The sequence below is a fragment of the Amia ocellicauda genome, chromosome 6 (assembly GCF_036373705.1).
Source record: "Amia ocellicauda isolate fAmiCal2 chromosome 6, fAmiCal2.hap1, whole genome shotgun sequence".
Taxonomy (NCBI): Eukaryota; Metazoa; Chordata; class Actinopteri; order Amiiformes; family Amiidae; genus Amia; species Amia ocellicauda.
In genome coordinates, this window is record NC_089855.1 from 17,544,121 (window position 1) to 17,566,195 (window position 22,075).

The following is a 22,075-nucleotide window of genomic DNA, read 5'->3' on the forward strand; positions in this document are numbered from 1 at the left end:
GATGCTGGAGTGCAGACGGTTCCCCATTTCGACAGGAAACACTCAACACATCGCTAAAACTGGAAACATTCACAAAATAAAGGACACTGAGACGAAGTCAGTTTAAGAACAGAAAAGGTGCGTGCTTTTGTGTTTTACATCTGTCTCAGCGTTTTTGTATACAAGATACTCGATAAACAACTGGATATACTACCGCATACCGGTTTCCCTGTTGTTCGTTAATATTCTCTGTTGGTGTTAATTTAGTGGACGCGTGTGTCACTCGGCTCTAAGTGAAGTAAATACACAGGCCGTGTCTTTGTGCACCTTGGCTGCTGCAGAGACCTGCCCCTCAGCTGATGGTGAAGACAGGAAGGACAGGTTTGACTGACTGCCATTTGCTGAGGTAACCAGTTTGCCCGAGAGCTGCCGGGACAGACGCACTTAACACCCGCCGCTGCAATACCGTGCCACCCATCTGCCCATACATGCGCCGGTAAGTCTGCCCTCTTTAATCATCGACTGATACTGAACTTTTCAAAAGTTTGGCAGCTCATTTTGTGTAACCCAGCCTATAGAAACCACGTTTGCTTGTTTACTAAACGTAGCCTACTCTACAGTACCGCACCCGTCTGTGAAGAGGTTACATTGAAACCTTTCTTTCTGAAGTGCTGGCCGACCTACAGAATGAGCGCTTTCGTCCACGCTGGGCGGATGATCACTTTCTCTGGCAGAGTCTGCTCGTTATCTCCCCGCAGCCAGAAAAGCGCCGCTTCACGATTGAAAGCTTTTGCGGTTATGCTTAGTTTTGTTTTTGTCACGCCTAAATGTTCTTTACAAAATATAATGTGACGAATGTCGAATAGTTGTAATGTAATGTTTTATAAGTAGATCCAGTAGAGTTGAACTTCGGGAAATCTCATCTGTAAGTTGTTTCAGCTAATCGGAGTATATATGCATGTACTAACTTTATTTTGTAGACTCACGTATATGATCAAAATAAACATTACAATTGGTTCAAAAGTTATATATATTTATTTCTATATAAAGTCTTTATAAGAAAATCATATAACATTGGTTGACAGTGCTTTACCACTGTTCCTTAAACAACCAAATTCATTACCACAGAATTGAGTTTCTGATCTAAACGAAATATGGATGCAGCTTAGTAATGCACTTTTTAATTTATCTTCAATAATATGTTTCATGTACCCTTTTCAAAAAGATTATGAAGCAATACAAAATGTAAACTTTACAAAATATTGAGGATCATGCAGTAAGAATCTCTTGTACTGTTTCCTCTCTGTCTGGTGTTAAGTAATGGATTCATGGCACATCTGGCACACCGAGTCAAGACACTTAAAATAAATCGATGGATCAGCAAATGGTAAGTCTTAAGAGATGTTTATTTTCTGTTATAATTGTATTACTTTAAGGTCCTGTTTCAGAAAGACAAGTGGGATTGCAAATTGCAGAAGTGAATCCACAAATGTGTTTACTTAAATCTGCTCTAATTGTAATTTTTAAAGAGATAATACAATTTTGACACACTGATCTCTTGCATTTTTAAACTGTAAATATTGTTAAAAACAAACCATATAATTACAAAATAGATTTAAGGTTTGTGCTAACTTGAGATCTTGCCACATGGATGTTGTTATGTTGAGCAATTCAGTTACAAAAATAAAAATTTAAACTCATGGCATGTCATCTGCATTGATCACTTTTTGTATTTGTTTCTCTGCTAATTAATTTTAAACTTTTTAAATCCAATTGTCTATGCTTTTCACTTGATCTTTGCTTGAGTCATGCCAACTACTCCAGTGAATACTGTTCATTTAAACCTTCCTCCAGACGATGTGTAAGTAAGTAAGGCAAAGAGTGACTACTCCAAATAGCTATGAACTCAATGCCTCTGCAATGGGCTTCAGAGCAGGGTGTGATGCTGACTGGTTGCCTTTAAGTGTACAAAAACCTTCTGTTCTCTTTGCAAGAAAAAAAGCCAACAGGGTGAAGTGGAACATGACTGAAAGAAATGCAAGTAAGATGTACATTAGCAGGAAAGTGTAGACGATCTAGATAGTGGCTTTAAGATAAGATGTATGTTTATTTTTAAGATATCCTGATTGCAAGTATTTTTAGATATACATATATGGTCTTCTACTCAGTATGTGCTGTTGAATGCAGAAAAGTGCCATGTGAGCTCACAATAACACACGCAGATTGTATATCAAGCACAGTAGCGTTGAAATACAGCAGCAAGTTTATGCATGCAAATAGCCATGGTATCATATTTTCCATATTTCTACAGGAATCCCACATCACAGGGTTTAACCGACTTAATAGCTTTGCTGCTTCTCATGAGAGGGCTGTATCACTTCACTATTCACCCAAATGTCTGCTGCCATTTAGGCCTGGCTAACTGTAGTTGCACAGTGGGTTTATGCCGTGGACTGCAGGTCTCAGAGAGCTAACTTTATGGCAATCATTAAGAATTGTCCAGTTTTTGAATTCCTGATTCCATCTCTGTGCTTCTGTGGCGTTTGCTGTAAGCAGTGCGACCGTGGCAGTGCTGTGCTCTCGCGGCCTGACTGCGTGACGGGACCTCCTGACACTGTCTATAAGAAGCCCTTTCCTCCAACTCAGATGCCACTCACCTCTATGCTAGCAGGTACAATACAGGCAATGGACCTAGTTGTCTTCAAAGAAAAGTATTTTTGTTTGGTTTTGTTTGCATACTTTTGAATGTATTGACTTTTTTACCTCTTCGTTCTCTGATGTTGGCCATATTTACTATTGTTTCAGTTTGCTATGTAGTCTGCATTTATATAAAAATGTATAGCATATTTAAAATGAATTAAAAATGTGTGCCCATGGGTGGGCAGATGTATAGGTTAAGCAGTAAACCAAGATGATATAGAAAGGAAGCATGACATTTATATGGCTTTTGTGGTTCTCTGGCAAGTTTTATTAATGAGACTGTCAAACTAGCAAATGCTCTTTTACATTCCTAGCTTACATTTTCTGTGGAATTCATTAAATGAAAAGAATACCTACTTAACTAACAAATCCAGAACTCGCACAGTGTAAGAGTACTTTCTATTTTCATTCTTCTCTCTCTCTTCCTTTCTTTCATTCTTTCTGTATTGTAAGATTTGTAAGATGTAATTTGTTTCAGGGGAATTCTCCAAACCAGCTGTAATTGGACACTATAGGAGACTATCAGCCACCCCAGAAACTGTGAAGGAAATCCTCATATCGGTCCTTGAGAGCTCGGGGGGGCTGAAGTACAAGCCACTTCCACAGATGTCCCCACCCCGCACCATGCACAGCAGGACCAGCTGTGCACGGGACTGGACTCGCAGCAGCGATGATGACCTCTCTGAAGGCAGTTGGAGTGAAAGTGATGATGGCTACAGTGAGAAAGAGAATGCAGCACTTAAGAAAGAAACCACAACACAGCAGACTTCTTCCCAGTTGGATCCAGATGAAGACTGCTATTATCTCCCAAGGAGCAGCCCAGTCATTTCTCGCAAAAAAAGGTTTGCAGGGCCTAGGCTCATCTCATCACCTGGAGAAAGGTCTGTCTCTCCATCAAAACAGCTGTCAGCTTCTCCACACAGATCCCCCTCTCCGGCATCAGTGGACTCATTTCTGAAGGACAGAAAGACTTGCAACCCCCCCCTTCAGGAAGCCTCTTGCGAGCCTGATAAACCCAGGAGCACCTCACTCTCGGCCAACCTCAACAGGCTTTTCCCCATCGGGATCCAGTTCCCCTTTAAGACTTCAGCATTCGTAGAAGGAGCGAGGCGTTCCCCTGAGGAGGGCTCCAAGCCTCGCTCTCACACCGACTCCTTCATCCACCTTGGTAATTACCTCATGAGTCAAGTATATGACAACAGTTTTCTATTTCTATGATGCATTCGTTAAGTACAGATGAGTTCCAGCTTCAACTTGAATTATTTACTGGTTTTATTCATTTTTGAACACAGTTTTCGCAGATTAAATAGATTGGATGCTGGGATTATGGGACAGGTTAGGAAGGAAGTTATTTCTTGTTTGTTAGTTGTTGTCAAATTAAATTGAAGTGTTTTTTTGTTTTTTTTTCTTCCTCTGTTGTGTTTAACAAACCTACAATGACTTGAATATTTCAGAATGTTGTCATGTCTCTTTTCAGTTAGCTTGTTTTTGTTCAGTTAACTGCTTTTGGACTGCAGTGTCTGATCATCCTGATTTGAAGCCGGTCTGGCATTGTGGCATTGCCCTCTTTAATGAACTATGCCCCTCCCTTGCCCATTTGGAGGAAACCCAGGAAACTGCTGCTTCCTACAGTCCTCATGTACAGCAGTCTCTGTCCCTGGAGAAAGGATTGCTGCACACGTATCCCCACAATGATTTCATCACTTCCCCTCTGGCGATGTGCATCTCTTCCGCTTACTATATGTGAAAGTGGTCACGAAACTCACGCAGAACCCAACCTGGTTTAAGCACCTAAAGAGTTGTGAAGCCACTAACCCTGAGTGATCTGTGTGACTTACATACTTAATTAATAACTTTGTGTAATACTATGACACAATGCTGTTAAATGAAGGAACTGTTTGAGTACATTTAGTTACATAAACTATTTTGAGGTTCTGCTTAAATGAGCCACATAAAAAGGAAATCTAGGATTGCATGAAAATATTGTTCTGAACCCATGAGAAAAAAATGAATTACTGTGGCTTCTTTCACAGGTGTATTCCTGTGTGCACTTACTTTACTACATAACACTACTTTACTACAGGTGTATTCATTTTACACCTGGAAGTGTTTAGGGGGACGTTATCTTTAGGAATTGTGACATTCTGGCCATAGTAAGTAAAAATAAACAATCAATAATTTGCCTGTTGTGACAGTTTCAGTTTGCTCAGCTTCTGTATTTTCAGTCACAGTCATTTGATTTCACATGGTAAACAAGCCATAAATGGGGGAACAATGGAGCGTTTTTGTAAACTTGCACATTTCTGTTTTTCTTTCAGAAGTCACTGGGGTTTACACTGCAGGGTGTGAGAATCGCAGAGGCGCTGTTGAAACTGACCCTTTCTCTCTGTTTCAGCATCTTGGAAGGATGCTGCTGATGTGAGCAAAGAACCTCTCAATTTTGCCAGCTCCCCTGATGACATTCTAAAGGCAAGCAGTGATCTTGACAAGGTGAGACAATGGCTTTCTGTATTACTATTGTCACATTCACTCACCTCCTGAGAGCTTAGATTAGGAATCTTCTTAAGATTCAATACAAGGTGTGACATTGACTCTAGTATCTAAAAATTATGTTGATAAATAATTTTCATCATTATGCGTCAAAACGCAGACTGGACAAAAAGCAAAAGTCTGGCAAGGTTTCCTATAAACGGGTGTGTGTTTGGCCCACAGGAGAACGCCCACTTCATCATTGTGGACATGGTGCTGTCTGCGCTGGAGAGCGTGAAGTGGGCAGTGCAGAGTCACAGGGCTGGGGAGGCTGCAGGAGGGCAGCCAGGCTCTCCCTCGGGGCTGCAGGATGAGGAGCACAACAGCAGCGGTTCCCTCTCCAAGAAGCACTCGGAGTCTGTGGCTTCCTCGGACAGTGGCTATGAAGGTAGTTATTATGGGGGATACAATGGACAGAAATACTTGCACATTAAATCCTCACTACTAAATTCACAAGAGAAGATAACTATAATATTTCAGTTTAAACATTTGCATTATGTTTTATTCCTATATATATTACTAATATACTGATGGATTGAGTTGTTTTACCCTCTTTTTGTAGGGTATCCTGCAACACAGTCCGAAGCCTTTCTTTACTCTCCTGTCTCTGTCCCCCACGTTCAAAAGGAGCCAGAGGATAATGCACCGTACCCAAGTAGGTCACCCGTTTTCATTTGTTTTGGCCAACACTGATCACAATCTTTCAACGAAGGGGACGATCACATCACTCCATTTAGCGTGGACTATAAATGAAGACATAACTAATTTCAATCATGAAAATAGTGTCTATCGCACTCTGTGGCTTTGAAACAAGTCACACTTCAGGGTTATGTGCCTCTTTGAGGGCCCTTGGTTGAAGTTTGCTGATGTCAGTGAAAGCTACAGAGAGCAGTTAATAGAAAATAACTCTGAGGTCTGTATATTCTGTAGTTTTCAGTAACTTTTTTTCTCAGAATGTTTGGTGCCTTTTTCACACACTACAGTATCTTGATAATGACTTTTTGGATGTGCTGCTAGTCTGATACTTCTTTGCAGGCATCAATTGATGATATCCAGTGAAACTTGTCGTATTTGAGGTCATGATCACCTCCACTCTTTCTTTTCTAGATTTAAGTAAGTTCGAGAGAAACACACTCGCCCCAGACCTTGGCACAAGTTCTTCCTTGAGGAGGTATACATTTCATTACTACTCATTTCAGTTAATTAAACTTTCTCTTTTATGTGTATTTTTAACTACAGTGTCTTTTGTGTGTTTTACAATGTCACAGATGGAAAATATGGAACTGGAACTATGTATAAAGAATGAGTAAGAAAACCATATTAAATCATTAGCTGAATATATACTGAACAACTATAATCTACTTAGATTACTTGGTTAACTTATGTTTATGAGCATCTCTAACTATCTGGAGCTGACTTCAGCAGTAGCTCTTCCACACATAAAATATTATTAATAATAATAAGTTAAATGGGAGAAGATTGTGATTTATGTCTTGACTTGTTTTCTTGTAGTCCCTCCATAGCCCCCACAAGCCCCTTCACAGCAGAAGTGCTAGCTCAGCAGCTGGTGACCGTGTTCCGGAAGCAATGGTTACACTTGGAGAGGCAGCCGCGCAGCTCCTCCAGCCCGGGCCCAGCACTGCAGGAAGTGAGTATTCACTGTGGTCTCATCACCCACATACTGTCTGACCTTGGTAGGCTGGCTACAGAAAGCAGCGGTGTCGACTAAACTGAATTAGTTTGGTGATAGTCAGGGGGAAATTATTTTAAGAAGGGAAAAAATAATGAGCAGAGACTAGCGGAACCATGTCAAGTGGTGTTGTTGTCAAATAGCCTGGACTTTAGCTCCATTCAAATGCTGCTGCTTATTTGCACCAGACACATGCTGTTGACTGGGAACCAATGTTTGGGTGTACATCAGTTTTATTTTAATTACACTTTACTGTGATGCTTGAAAGAATAGAAATATATATTTGCAAATTCAAGTTGATGACAAACCTATCCAGATCACCTAGGCTTAATGCTTATATTAGCCATTTCCCTGTATCCAATCTAGGCCTGTTGCTGACTAAGCCCTACATGGTTGTGTTCAGTTTTTCCAGAGCGAAGCAGGCATGCCAGCGGAGTGCAGCGTCTCTCTGGCAGAGGAGATTAAACTGAGGTCCCGAATGCGTGGCACCTTGATCTGGGCTCCTCCTCGCTTTCAGATCATCTTTAACATTCACCCTCCACAGAAGTGAGTTTGCAGGGTTTTTTAAGAATGGGGAATACGGCTGGTTTCTAAGTCTTGACGTAGTCTTATATGTGACCAAACCAAAAGGGGACTTCCTAATACAATGCCAAGGTGCTGTATTTCATGGCACAGAATTGTTTCAGCTTGTCTTATTCATGTTATGTCAACAGGACATATGAGACAATAAAACTGAACATTTTAATGGAAATGCTCATTGTGGGCTTCTGTGTGATCTAAACAATAGTAGAATTGGTAATTTCTTAATATTGGCTGTTGAATGCATATTTAACAATATAATTGCTGTTTAGACCTGAATGGAAAATGCCAGAGTGTGTCTCACAGCCTCTGGTTTGTGTCCCTCCAGGCGCAGTGTTGTTGTAGCATCTCAGCACTACCTCTGCGCCGGCTGTGGCACCGAAGTGGAACCGAGTGAGTATCATTCCAGCCAAGTGCTCAGAGCAGTACTGACGAGTGGTTTTCACAGTGGGGACCAGACCTTAGTAAATTAAAAAGGAACATGTGCCATATTTACAAGCAACAAACAGTCCTTTAATGCACTGTGGTATTTGGGGATTTGAAAAAGATTAACAAGTTGAGACGGCCATTAAAACAAAATTACAGTATGAGGCCTGACCTTAAGTCATTCATATTAGTACTTTCTGAAAATAGAGAAAACCTTACTCCCAATTAGATTGTTGCTTATATATTTTGTATCCTTTATTTAAATACACCCATTCAAGTTCCCAGAAGGAGGAGGGTTAATGTTTCTGAACCCAATCTAGACCTATCTAACTATGTTCCATCCCAATGACTGTGTTTTCAAACAGAGTATATTAAGAAACTGCGCTACTGTGAATACCTGGGGAAGTACTTCTGTGACTGCTGCCACAGTGACTCGGAGTCTTCCATCCCCGGGCACATAGTGATGAAGTGGGACTTCAGCAAATACCCAGTCTGTAACTTTTCCAAACAGCTCCTGGACAGCATATGGCACAACCCACTCTTCAATGTGTCTTGTATTAATAAAGCACTGTACAGCAAAGCAAAGGAGCTGGACAGGTTCAGGGTAAGTGCTTATTAGCAATAAGCCAATTAATCTTTGGTATTCTGGAAACACAGGGTCTTATAATCGTTTTGAATCAGTTTTAGGAATAATACAACGGCATTTCTGTGTTTCAGACCACTTCAGTAAAGTCATGAATGTAACAGTTCGTGACCTAGGGTTCACATACAGCCCCAGTTTAATAACGTGCTCTTGCGCCACATTCCTGTTTATTTCTTTATTCTACTTTTCACAGGAACTTCAAGAACAATTGTTAAGCATTAAGAAACTGCTGGCAACTTGCAGATTATCAAAAAGGTAAATTACTTTTTATCCTAATTGTTTATTCCAAGAAGCTCCTCCTTTCCAAGGTCTTTATTTTTGTTACCATCCGTAAATCAAATGCATTGAGTTATCCTTAGATTAAGGAAGTGTGCTGTTTGCTTTGGCTAAGTTTCATGTCTTCCAGATTAAACTGATTCTGAGGGCATGATAAAAAACTAAAAACAAGCACAACCACTGAAATTTACACTGTACACACTCACTGTACACACTGTACTGTAATAATCTTACTCTGGAAGCTGTGTTTAAAAGCGGTCACTTTAATGAGGTTATTTTAGGAGTGTGATTTTGTATTCTCTGATTAAATCTATTTCAATTTTTCTCCCTAAGCGTGATGTGCTATGGTTAAGTGTTCTTTTGTGCATTAATATTATTCTTGAGTGGGATTGTAGCTTATAATGGCTCGACTTGTTGATCTCAGTGTCCTGCAGGAGATTGAGCAGCTTCCAGAGCACCTGACTCACGAACAGCATCTCTTCTCTTTGGAAGACCTGGTGAATATCAAGCGTGGCCTGCTACAGACCCAGGCCAGAGCGCTGCTGAAACTGGCGTCTGCTCATGTGGAGATCTGTGAGGTAATTAGCTATTCCAGTAACAGTGGGGAAAATAAAAATGAATTTCATTAACCTGTCATACTAACTTTTCTTTGAAAATGTCTTTACGATACATTTTTTTGATTAGGTCATTTTTTCCAAGATGCAAGTCACATGTCACTTTAACTGTGATTTCAAACAGTTTCTCTTTTCTTGCTGAAGATTTTTTATCATTTCCTGTCAGGCCTATTACAGAACTGTGATCTTAGACCTCTGCAGCTGTGTGTCTGTAAGATCTGCACATGCTTGTGCTATTTTAAGAGCAATTTTGTTAAATTCTTAATAAGCTATTTTTCTCCCTAGCTGTGCCTCGCCAAGGGGTTTATCTGTGAATTTTGCAAGAGCAAAGAAGTGCTCTTTCCCTTCCAGAGAGAAACTTGTAAACGCTGTGAAGGTAAGAGTTAAGCAATGAGGAAGAATGTTTTGAATGTTTGGCAATTCTTAATTTGATGTATTTAAATGCATGGAAATTTAAAAGTGCTTCTCAAAAGTATACAACATAAATAAATATCCAGGCCACATAAAGACTATGCAGTATTTTTCTGCAACCATTTACAAATAGTGCATGTGATTTAATATACCCAAAATAGACGATCCTTTTCATAGTTGTAACAGAATCTGCTGACCAAGCAGGACTTCAGATCTCTAACATAGTCTCTGGTTACACTGGTGCACTATCAGAGAGTCTACCTACTAACCAAGTAGGAAAGCAGGGTCATGCGCAGTACACCAGAGATACTAACAGAAATGCAAATGTGTCAATGGCGCTTTGTGTATTAGTCATTTCATTAGGTTGAATAATGTCACTGTTTTTAAAAAGGAATTTAAGTGAAACATGCCCTGAACAATAGGAGCTATCTAAAGTCCTCAGCACATGTGACCAGAATCGCCTGGAGCACAGTCAGGGACATATATGCAGTGTAACTGACCTAGGATTTTTTTCCCCAGAATGCAAAGCATGCTTCCACAAGTACTGTTTCAAAGAGGAAGACTGTCCTAAATGTATACGGATACAGACTCGGAGGAAACTGAAGGACTCTTTCTCTCTGGACGTTAAATAACCCACAATCCAACATGAAAGTCTTCAGGGATGTATGAAAGCTATCCAATTAGTAATGATGAGGAGCATCTTGTTTGTGTAGTAATGCTCCTCATTTTAAACGCATTATGACATCCAACCAGGATTTAAAAATATCTAGTTTTGCCTTTGTATTTTCTGGTTGAATTGCAATTAATTTACAATGAAAATGTATTCCGAATACTGAGTATTCTGAAAGAATGTGGAATGCATTGTGCATCTAATTCTCTAGCAGTGTTATTGCTGCTTTATGTTGTTTTAAACTGTGTAAAATCTTATTAAAGGAACCACTTAATTTGAAATATTTCTTGATAATAAAAAAAGTAACAAATTACACAACTTTCCCATTGAATCTGTTGTTATTAATGTATTTGCACTGAATGGAAACTGATAATACCCACATATGTATGTTTTGTGTTTTGCTTAACCCAATGTCAATGCATTGATCCACAAGATAAAGGTTTTGTATAGATGGAGACATGGATCTTGCATTAAATTAAACCTTCCTCTTTTTAGAACATCATGCGTCAGTGTGTGGGTCCTATGTGTTTCCATTCATTGTTATTTGTACCTTGCACCTTGTAAGTTTATGGATGTGCATCTGTTTTCTCTTCCTTTTAGCACTGAAGACATTTTAAAAAGAGGAAGTTATTTTTTGATGTCAGTGTTGTGGCATAGAATTAGTATGATCTGGGGGAGATGGGTGGCATTGTTGGTAATTTTAATGTTTGAGAATATAGTATAGTTTCATTGTAAGTCTGTGGGTGATTTTGTGCATTTTAGTCACCTAAAACAACCCCAGAGACCACACTAGAAGCATTTCATACTGGAAATGTATGATGATCTATAAGTAATGAGAATGCTTAATGTTTTTTAAAGTGTCTTGGTCTAATTACTGTAGCATTCAACCAAGCATGGTCATTACAGGCCACATTTTCATACAGGACTAGTCTTATTCTAAATACCAACGCTACGTTATGCCATTTTCCAATGAGAAGCACAGAATCACAAGCATATGATGTCTCGCAAGTCTCGAAAGTCTCAGTGTAAAAGTTGTCAAAACGATTACATTTTATTTGGACAAAAATCTTCAAACAGTAAAACTGAAAAAATAGGGTATGGCAAACAATCAAAGGTGACCAGAGATGTTGCCAGGAGGGGGAAGTACTAAGAACAAATATTGCTACTCTCTGTAGTTTAAGGCTCTTCAAATGAATGCATACAAGAAAATATATTTTTTCAGATCGAATATATGTCAGTTTTGTGTTATCTCCACTAGGTGGTGATGTAGGGAAACAAAACCCAAGTTTATTCTTTTATCGTCTGGGGCTTTGTCAGGTGATTATTGTTTTAGATGCCTGCAGCCGACCACATTGTGTCATTAGTCTGCAGGTGAGAACATGCAGTCTGGTTCTCTTGCAGGACATTTATTAACATTATTAGTCTGAATAATATTTTAAATTCTAGTTATTATCTGTAGATACATTGTCTGCAAGTGACAGTACGTTTTGCATGATATATTACTGGATATGTATTGTTATGGTAGTCTGCGGGTTCATATCAGTGATAATTTGTAATCAAAGTAGTAGTACTACACTATAGAAGTAGTGTGTATCGGTAATAGTACGTAAAATGTAAGTAGATTTAGTATCTATAGTAATATAGCAGGTATGTTCAAGTTCATGATAGAATGAAGTATTCATATTATTCTTCAAACAATGGAAATAGTCCATAGAGTAAATAATTTTTTACATCATCTTAATACAAAAAGTATATATAGATAGACGGCAGACAAATGCTACATTTAATTTAAAAACTAAAGTCTTCACTGGAATCTCAAAGTAGCAGTAATTGGTTCAGCTGATTTGTTTAAAATAACAGGTAATTAACACTGCTCTTATCCAAAGTTTCCACACCCCATGTCTTAACTCAGTTGAAACAACTAAACTTGAATCTGTGCTCGGCATACTCTGAAAAAAATATAATTAATAAATAATTATGGTTTAATGTCCAGTATTTATTAAACTAAATGAATCTCCAAGTATGAGATGTATGAATACATTAAACTACAGCTGTATTATAGATTATTTTAAACGTCTGTTAAGATATGGGCAGACCATAAGGAAAGCAATAGAACTAAAACAAAATGCTGATTAGAGTGCTTTGCAGAGTATACCCTTGCCCACACATGGGTCTTGAGCAGGTCCCATAGCGCTCGTTATCTTGACACCTTTGCAAAGCTCAAATCCTTTATCTTCACCTTTTCAGAGTTTCCTGTTCAGTGCTCGACTCTTGCAGGGCTCAGCTGGCTGCTCTCTGTTCAGTCTGACATCTGCCAGCTTTTATTCTACTTAGAACCACATCTTCAGTCATAATTACAAAAGATTGTTAATTATTTTTGCAACCCTACAGATTTCTGAATTCACACATTTGCTGCTGTTGTGATCATAAAAAGACTCCAAAAACAACAGTGTGAATTTGTAATTTATGCACATGCATTGAAAACTTACAATTGTCACCCACTAGTGAAAACATTAGATTACACAATTGTAGAAGTATTAATAATACTGATGTAATTCAGGTTGGCGGAAATTGTATATGGTTAGGGTGTAATGGGGAAAAAACTATGTAATGTATAGTTCCAAATTAAAGAAGATTGGGGAAAACAAAAAACAAACGACCTAAAAAATACCTGCAAAAAAGTTATACTAAACAGTGTTGTGCCTACATGAGCGGAAATGACATGCTGTTCTGAGGAAAGTCAAAGGAAGTACAGATTTCTCTTAAGTTAAAACTTCTGAAATCTCTAAAGCAAATGTTAAACTTCCCGCAGTGTTTTAATGAGGCTTAAGAAAATAAACCCTCAAGGTAAACCCACTGTCAGAACCCAGCAGCATCTATCTGTAATAACTGCCTTTCACACACAACCGCCTGGGGCTGCTGGGAGTTCTCAAAGAGACGTATCCCATAAACCCAATACATATTATTGCCATAAACGTAGAAAACAGACTTTTGTATACAAATACTTTGCACACTTCTGTTTAAAAAGAGAAGAAGAACTGTCTCGTCTAGTATGACTTCCTAATTATGATCTTATCTAAACAATTTATTTATAAAAACATGATTTTTTTTTATTTCTTGGACGACACAATGAAATGATGGATGATCCCTCTGAAGCTCGTGTGCTATAAAGCTGACACTATTTCATCAACAAATATACGCATTTGCCACAATTTTCTATTCATTCAAACAACACATTACCACATACAGCGAAAGGGCTCGTATCTGGTATGAAGGCATTTTTCCCCCTGCTTTTTTTCTCTGCTATGAAGAGGACTCTCCGTAGAGGACCTGGACGAGGTTAGTGGTCTGAGTGCTGAACTTCTTGTAGCAGGATGGAGAGCAGGCAGAGAAGAGGAAGGGCAGTTTTCGGACTCCAAATATCTTCTCACAGGGCCTGATCAGCTTTAGTCCAGGACCAGACATGGGTCCTTGGCAGCAGTCACAAACTCGCACACTAATGAGGCAATTAAATTAATTAATTGATGAAAAAGATATCAAACATACAAAAAGGTACAGTGAAAATTGTACTTATTTGAATAGATTTTTAAACCTATATTTAACTTTTTTGGAAGTTAACATGATTGTCTTGTTTTCCTATTGGACCAGGCTACTGCAGTGGCCCGATTGGTATTGCTACCGGATAAAACTGCAATCACAATCAATCACAGCAATTCAAGAGTAAGAAGAGGTGAGTCACATGATCAAAAGTATTGATCTTTTAAGAATTAGCAAGTGGCTGGGAGAAAGTGGACAAGGATGGAATATATCCTTAGAAAGGTTACAGTGCTTACTTATTTAAGTCTTGCTGAATGTCACTGGGCAGGCTGCTGTGGCGCCGGTGGCTGGTGAAGAGAGTGAGGGCTGCCAGGTGGCTGAGCCTCTGGGGCTGGTTCTGAGTGCTCTCTGCCCAGAAGTACGGGTGCATGTAGTTATTGGTGACTCTCAGCTGCTTCAAGGTGAGCCTCAGGGCCCCACAGGGTAGGGCGGCCAGTTGATTCCCCTCCACGTTCAGATACTCAAGGGCCCTGCAGTTGAAAAGGTGAATTGAACTGAATTTTAAGAACAGAACATATGACAAGGGCAGTTAAACCACAGAGAGGACAAAGGGGAACAAGTCATAAATAAAATACCCAGTTCTTTAACTTATTATAAGCACGGTGAAAGCTTTACAGTTTAGCATTGACTACCGTACAAAGCCATCAAAGCTGAGAGACAGGAAGAGAAACATCCTTGTGTGTCACCAAACATTTCTAAAGCATTGTACACAATCACCACTGCCACAGGGACAATGTTATCATCCTCCCTAAAAAAGAACAACTAGTCTTATACTAGTTGTACCAGCAAATACAGTGTCTGAGAGCATTATATATATGCATCATCCTTGTAGATCGATTCTGACCTGGCGCTCTTGAAAAATATGTATTTGTTTAGCAGAAAAAATAGGGGAGAGACTCGTGGTTGCACTGGACTGACTGCATCCCTGCGCACCGCTGACTGGAGCAGGGACATGGCAGTGCAGGAGTTCTACGTCTTAGAAAGCTTTGCCCAATGTAATGGCAATGCCACATATAGAGCACATAGCAGTGGCACTGTTGCTCCATAAACAGGACTGCAAAAAATGGTACTGTTATCATCAAAGGCCTTTTCTACCTAGTGTTATGTAAACCCTTCAGCACATGTGGGTAAATTCAGTCTCATGCAGCCAATTAATTGACATTCTGCATTTGCACAACATTATTTCCCCATTTCACTTCCTCTCCTTCAGCTCTGAGAAGTCTTTTGCTTAAACAATTACTTGGTATGTATACCTTATACCGAAAGCAGCACAAACAACATGGTGTTTTGTCACTGTCCAGCAGGGTTTAATAGGTCTCTATAAATACCCCAGTTTAAGACTTGGTTTAAATTGCTCCAAACAGAAAAACAATGAGAGCCATGTGAATATTTGGAGCACAGGTGAACTGAAAACCAGAACACATAATCCAAGCAAATAAAAGATACTTTTTTCTTATTGGGATGATCTATTACTGCCAGCAACCACCCCTTACCGAATAATCTAACACTGTTATTCTTATCTCTGGGCCACCTCAAAGGTTTTTACATATAAACTGTCAATGGTTTAATTACTGCACTGTAAATAAACACAATCTTATGTAAACCTGGCTGTGGCTTCTTTCTTGTTCCACTCCACTTATTCAAAACTCTTTAGACAAGTTTTAATCTATATTGCATTGTTATACTTCATTACAGAAACAGTTATTTTCTTTGGAGCCACAAACATTACCTCAGATTCTTTATGTCATTGGGGACAGAAGAAATCAAATTGTAGGAGATGTCCAGAAACTGCAGGCATGGTAAAAGGAACAACCTGCAACAATAAGAAACCAACAGATGCATTTGTATTTAAAGTATTTTGCTTTTTGATGATTTCACTTGTTTAAAAGTGTTATTACAAATACTAATTGTCTGTTTTTACCTGTGATGTCGCTAATAAATGTGAGAAATCCAGACTCTTACCCAAGAGGAAGACAGGACACCAGGCAGAACGACATCACAAAGGTCTTCAGTCGGGAGAGTTTGTGTATGCCAGTTGGGATCTCTTTAATGGGATTGTCCCTTAGTTTTAATACCTCTAAGTAAGGTAAGTCATATACCTGAGAAAGTTTGAAAGAGAGTTATGCTATTTTTAATTTTTTGATAGCTTTTATTGTCTTCTGTTTTATTTTCTATTAGATGTAATATTTCCCACATAATTATTAGAAAAAACAGACAAACAAACAAAAACAACAACAACAATAATACTTATTGTCCATCCATTCAATGGCCAATAATTTCTGATTGAGCCTCTTCAGGCGCAATGTTTTAGGCCAGCTTGGTATTGTTGTTCAGAGGCGTCAATAGCAAGTCAAGGGTGTTTGCTATGTTGACATAGACTTTAGTTCCTAATGTTTCCAGGAAGTAGTTTCATGAACGTCTTGTATGTATTCATCTCGCCCAGTAAGCCATGGGTAAAAACACACACAACCCAAGATCTCACCTCAGCAGGAAAGATGCTCAGATCATTAAAGGACAGGTTTAAATACAGCAACGTTTGTGCCAATGGTGTCAGGTCAGGAACTCGAGCTATGAAATGGGCCTGGAAGAGAAAGGGAATAGTATAATTAGTATTCTAAAAGACTAATTAAAGGAGCATCATTTGTCTTTTTCTTTGACCTATTTAGTTTCCAATTGGTTCCGTTTCATATCCCATTGACTTAAATTATCCATTTCCTTTTCTATTTGTATTGTTTACACTATCTATCTACTGCAGGTAAAATGCAGTCGCTTGTACAGGGGAAATAGTGATGCGATCGATAAAATATTAGATCAAGTAAAACGTTAAACACATAGAAAAAGACTTACAAAAAAACGAATAACAAGAGTATAAACCATTACAATTTACTGTTATTCTCAATAGCAATTAATGTCAACTACTGAAAGGGAAGGGTGTCTAATATTAACACATTTCAAAAGCCGAGGGGTTAGTAAACAAATTGCCATAAATGGAGATTTGCAAGGCGCAGGAAAAGAGAAGTAAGGCCATTTTCAGTTGTCTTTGGATTGGTCTCAGAGGGCTGTATAATATTTTACTTTAGGTCTTTATCACTGACTGGCACTTATTCTCTCAGACAGTCAGACTATACATGACTTCAAAGCAGAGACGAGTGCTTGTTTGTCCTTCGATGACTTCCTCTTTCTATAGCACTGCACAGTGTTTGTTTGGGGTTTTACATTTCTGTTGTTATCGTTTCTGCACTGCGAGGGCTGCTCCCATTTATTAAATCATGATGAATCAGTCTTATGTAACAGCGCTGTACAACAGAACTAGACTTAAGTTGCTCAGGTATGTTACATTACCTGCAGACCTGGCCATAATATCTCACAATATATGAACAGTATAAACACACAGTACACAAGAGAGTGCCATATTAGATTATGCTGAAGGTTATGGGAACTTAATGCTTGTGGCTAGCAAAGCTGTTGTGGATGTGGCACTCATGCCCTTTCAGGTGGTCTCTTCAGCTCGAGCTGTTTGCTCTGTGGGCTAGTTGTGACAGAAGAGGTGGGAGTCCACACAGTGTACATTTCAGAGGATGAGGGGTCGGGCCACTTTCACGATCAGTTAGGCTATATTCTGCCTGCACTCAATATTGATTTTAATAAGTTCATAAGCCAATTACAATATAGAGGGATATAGATCATTCCAAATTGAACGTCTTCACCTTCAGACTCAGCAGAAGCCCTCCTTGCACCAGGCAGTCCAATATCGCCAGCTCTGAGGGGGATATACCGCCATGTTGCTTGTCTTGCAGAAAGGGAGACTGGCTGCAGCGAAAGCCCTGAAAATACCGCGTGGTAACAGAGTTCAGAAGGATTTCTGATCCTAGAGGGAAGAACAACAGAAAGACAACAATCTTTACTATCCCTGACGTCATTCAAGCATTGCTTTTTCCATCTGCAGCCCAAACCACATAATCTTACACATTTAACTGTTTACTCACGCAATAGTAGTCCAGGTAGTGCTAAATGATTAGGTTAAATGTTTTGTATTGAGGGTCACAGAGAGCATTTATTCTTGGGTAAAAAATGTTGCGTTCTGTTCACCATACTGGCTTTCTGAATAGCTGCAGATGATTGAAGTCATTAAAGAAAACTTGGAAAATGCTAATATGCATAACTTTTACTTTCTGCTATTACTTGCCAGGATACTCCAGTGAGGTGGTCTGATGAGCCTGTCTGTCCCCAGGCATGAGCCCCCCACTGGAGTCATGCTCAGTCTGGGACACGGGCTCCTCCTCAGGGCCGGCCTGGGCCCGTGCATGCTCCCGGATCAAAGCTGCTATTTCTTCATGAATGAATACACGCAAAGAGAAGAAATGAAAAACACAGCCTGTAATTATGCTTGTCCTCACATAGAGAATATGCTTAAAATCACTCAGTATTGTCAAAATTTGAATATATGTAGAATCTGAATGAATATGAAGAAGTAAAACTGGCAATATCAAATTAATTTAAAACATAAATAAAAAGAAGCTTTGCCCTGGTGTTTATTGGCAATTGATGAAATCATACACGTTTGGCCTAGTACAACTCAAATGGATTAACTACAGTGTAAAAACATCATATTAGTAAAAATCACCATAAATGATCTGTTTCTGGGGTTTCCTCGATGTAGCCACTGGCACCGACTCACTGGACAGCACATGGGTAGAGATTTCCGATTGCCTCCCTCTGTGGAGCTCAGCTAAAAAGAGCTCTATCAGTTTTTTGTAGTTGTGGCGGGAAAGAACAAGCTGCTTCAGACGTTCCCTGTAAAGCCTTGGGCAGGAAGAGGGATCCTCCAAGAAATCATTCAAGGTAAACTCTGGCAGAGAATAGAAATGAGGGTCTTCCTGTAGCACCCCCAGGAGATGCACCCTTTGCCAGGTCCGAGGAGGTCTGCGAGGGAAGTGGTCAGGTCCTTTAGGAATTACAATCATTTTATTCCCTGGACTGGGAACAGCCTGCCAACCCGTCTCAGAGTACTGTGCACTTGTAGGAGTACAAGCTAGCACCCTTTCTATTTGGTCATCTTTAGTAACTTTTCTTTGAATAGGAGCCAGTGGATCACAGAAGGATGCTGAAAAACAAGAGAGGGGACAGCGAGATGGCTTTTTAGATTAATGAATCATGATACAAAATTTGGTATCACCTCTTGCTTCAAATAATATACATGCGCATATATATATATATATATATATATATATATATACATATATATATATGTGTGTGTGTGTGTGTGTGTGTGTGTCAGATTGTTCATTTATTCTATGAGATTTTGACTGTTTAATAACCACCATATTTCATTATTGTGTTAGAGCCATCCTACTACACATTACATAACTTGTCTAATGGTGTAATCTAAGCAGCATTCTGATCCCAACATGTTTTGAATGAAATGCATGTGCCAGTGGCAGTGGTTAACAAGTGAAAAAGTTGTTAGCTTGAAGTTTTTTTAGTTCCTACAGAGTGTGCAGAATAAGTCATTCATCTTAGCAATGGCGTCCTCATTCAGTCATTCATTCATTAATTCATTCATCTTGACAATGGGGTCCTCATTCATTCATCAATTCATCCTGGCCCTCAAAAACCCCCAGACCTCACCCAGGGACGTAGCGGGGGGAAGCGGAACTGAAGGCCGGAGTGCTGGCAGGGTCTTGGGTGGTAAAGGCCTGCGGAGGAGCTTAGTGTCTTCAGACATCCTGAATGTGTCTGCATGTAGTGTTCATGTCCTAGGAAAGACAACAGCTACTGCACAAAGAGTAGATAATAATAATAATAATAATAATAATAATAATAATAATAATAATAATAATTAGTTATTTCTTAGCAGATGCACTTATGGTGCGACGTACAAAACAAAATCTTTACCATAATATGAGCAAAACTGGATGAGCCTAAAGACTCAACAATGTATTATTGATATTATTATTATTGCTACTACTACTATATATATATTTTTATATAGTGCACTTCATGACACTCATGTTTCTAACAACTGGTGATTATTTAGCAGTCAAATATTATTTTCTTAATTTTACTGAAATATACACACATAAATAATTACAAGCTGCAAGTTTCTGTTTCTGATTATATTATCAGAGGAAATGTACGAATAAGAAATAATACCTATGACTCCTTCACAGTTAAATTGGCAATCCCGTCATTGATCAGAAGCGAGAAATCACACTTGCCAAATTGCCTAATACGTTTTTTAACGAGATTTGTGAAGTATTTCATTCTCTAACAAGCTGACATTTGTTGTGAATCGGACTATGTGTACTACAGCCAACACAGTGCCGTGTGCATCAATCTTATCCGAGGCTATTCCAGGGCCCGTTCACTATATGTTAAGTACATGTATACATTTCACATTAAAACAGGCTCTCACGGAGAAATACGGATTGTTTATATCAGCCAATCGTGGGTTATGTATAAGTTGTATAAGTTCACTTTTCCGAGCTGGTTTATGCTGCACAAGCTGTATAAGAGGTTGATCTGAACTTACGACGCGGCTCTTGTTGTCCGGCAGGATCCTGGTGTCCGGGGAGACGACCCTGGCAACGGCGCGCAGTGCAGTGCGCTCTGTGCTCATGGCCTGGCTGGTGTTGAGAAATGCACGTCTAAACTGCAGACATCTATTACTGCAATCCAAAAATACAAAAATCACTCGTTATTTTAAAAGATATAGTTTTCGAAACTACAACGAAATGCATGGCAACATCTACATACACCGATCAGCCATAACATTATGACCACTGACAGGTGAAGTGAATAACACTGATAATCTCGTTATCATGGCACCTGTCAGTGGGTGGGATATATTAGGCAGCAAGTGAACATTTTGTCCTCAAAGTTGATGTGTTAGAAGCAGGAAAAGTGGGCAAGCGTAAGGATCTGAGCGACTTTGACAAGGGCCAAATTGTGATGGCTAGACGACTGGGTCAGAGCATCTCCAAAACTGCAGCTCTTGTGGGGTGTTCCCGGTCTGCAGTGGTCAGTACCTATCAAAAGTGCTCCAAAGAAGGTGGCCTGGTCTGATGAATCACGAGTTCAAGGTGTTGACTTGGCCTCCAAATTCCCCAGATCTCAATCCAATCGAGCATCTGTGGGATGTGCTGGACAAACGAGTCCGATCCATGGAGGCCCCACCTCGCAACTTACAGGACTTAAAGGATCTGCTGCTAATGTCTTGGTGCCAGAGACCACAGCACACCTTCAGAGGTCTAGTGGAGTCCATGCCTTGACAGGTCAGGGCTGTTCTGGCGGCAAAAGGGGGACCTACACAATATTAGGCAGGTGGTCATAATGTTATAGCTGATCGGTGTATTTTGCAATGCGTTTCACATTTGTTGAGATTCTCAACACTTCATAATAATTTTCCATCTTTGGTCTATGTTTTCTAAATGCAAATATTAAGATTAATTAATAAAAATTCAATCAATGCGTTATTTGACGTATACAGATTTATTTTAAAGACTTCTGCTTATCTAATCATTTAATAAACACTGATGCACTGAAACTTAATTTAAATGGAGCAAACAATGTATTAAAACTAAAAATCGAATTGGTTCTTCAATGTATTGGTGAGTGCACTGTGATGTTCACTTAATTCCCAATAAGATTGCCTTGTCTAGGACCCTGGCATGTTACAGTACATTTAAATACAGTTATCAACCCCATACCACATACATTTACAGTATACAGACTTCATAGTAGAGTCTCCTTAATGCTTTATCACAATCATAATAGGAAATGGTCATAAGTTGATGTTTGGATTTGTAGTGTTAATGCTGTAGTACAAGCAGCAACAGCAACAGACGCAAACACTTTGTCACCCTTAGTTCAACATACACATTTTAACCATTAACAGGAATTTGTATCAAATCTATAAATAAAATGTATTAAAAAGTTATCTCTCAGAATTTTCTCATGCC

The 22,075-nt window shown here is 39.2% G+C and overlaps 2 protein-coding genes across 7 annotated transcripts; one reads left to right on the plus strand and one right to left on the minus strand.

Annotated features, from left to right (window-relative positions):
- rubcnl (rubicon like autophagy enhancer) lies at window positions 1-11,010 on the plus strand. 6 transcript variants are annotated; one of them, XM_066706416.1, is made up of 17 exons: window positions 1-117; window positions 321-475; window positions 1,298-1,366; window positions 2,533-2,650; window positions 3,158-3,847; window positions 5,075-5,169; window positions 5,392-5,596; window positions 5,771-5,863; window positions 6,316-6,379; window positions 6,721-6,856; window positions 7,302-7,444; window positions 7,806-7,870; window positions 8,269-8,507; window positions 8,740-8,801; window positions 9,247-9,400; window positions 9,722-9,812; window positions 10,367-11,010. In XM_066706416.1, exons 3-17 carry the CDS (start codon window positions 1,352-1,354, stop codon window positions 10,477-10,479), a joined length of 2,283 nt encoding a protein of 760 aa, XP_066562513.1. In that variant the 5' UTR covers window positions 1-117; window positions 321-475; window positions 1,298-1,351; the 3' UTR covers window positions 10,480-11,010. The 6 variants fall into 6 exon arrangements, with proteins under 6 accessions (XP_066562513.1, XP_066562517.1, XP_066562514.1 ...); XM_066706420.1 differs by having other exon boundaries at window positions 2,536-2,650; XM_066706417.1 differs by lacking the exon at window positions 1-117 and having other exon boundaries at window positions 177-475.
- Window positions 11,011-12,802: 1,792 nt separating this feature from the next.
- On the minus strand, window positions 12,803-20,709 carry lrrc63 (leucine rich repeat containing 63). Its single transcript, XM_066707596.1, has 10 exons — window positions 20,647-20,709; window positions 19,743-19,889; window positions 18,739-19,218; window positions 18,301-18,444; window positions 17,822-17,982; window positions 16,597-16,695; window positions 16,077-16,213; window positions 15,844-15,927; window positions 14,351-14,584; window positions 12,803-14,013 (listed from the first exon to the last, which is right to left on the minus strand). The coding sequence occupies exons 2-10, from the start codon at window positions 19,837-19,839 to the stop codon at window positions 13,821-13,823; spliced, it is 1,629 nt and encodes a 542-aa protein (XP_066563693.1). The 5' UTR covers window positions 19,840-19,889; window positions 20,647-20,709; the 3' UTR covers window positions 12,803-13,820.
- Between the last annotated feature and the right edge of the window lie 1,366 nt (window positions 20,710-22,075).

Excerpts from the sequence above, each read along its gene's own strand:
- lrrc63 (XM_066707596.1), bottom strand. The coding sequence starts at position 19,839 with ATGTCTGAAGACACTAAGCTCCTCCGCAGGCCTTTACCACCCAAGACC. Across the intron at positions 17,983-18,300 it reads CACCTCACTGGAGTATCCTG|GATCAGAAATCCTTCTGAAC; the intron begins GCAAGTAATAGC and ends TCTTCCCTCTAG. Across the intron at positions 14,014-14,350 it reads ATTCAGCAAGACTTAAATAA|TGTGCGAGTTTGTGACTGCT; the intron begins GTAAGCACTGTA and ends TTGCCTCATTAG.
- rubcnl (XM_066706415.1), top strand. The coding sequence starts at position 2,458 with ATGGCAATCATTAAGAATTGTCCAGTTTTTGAATTCCTGATTCCATCT. Across the intron at positions 5,170-5,391 it reads CAAGCAGTGATCTTGACAAG|GAGAACGCCCACTTCATCAT; the intron begins GTGAGACAATGG and ends TTTGGCCCACAG. Across the intron at positions 5,597-5,770 it reads CTCGGACAGTGGCTATGAAG|GGTATCCTGCAACACAGTCC; the intron begins GTAGTTATTATG and ends CTCTTTTTGTAG.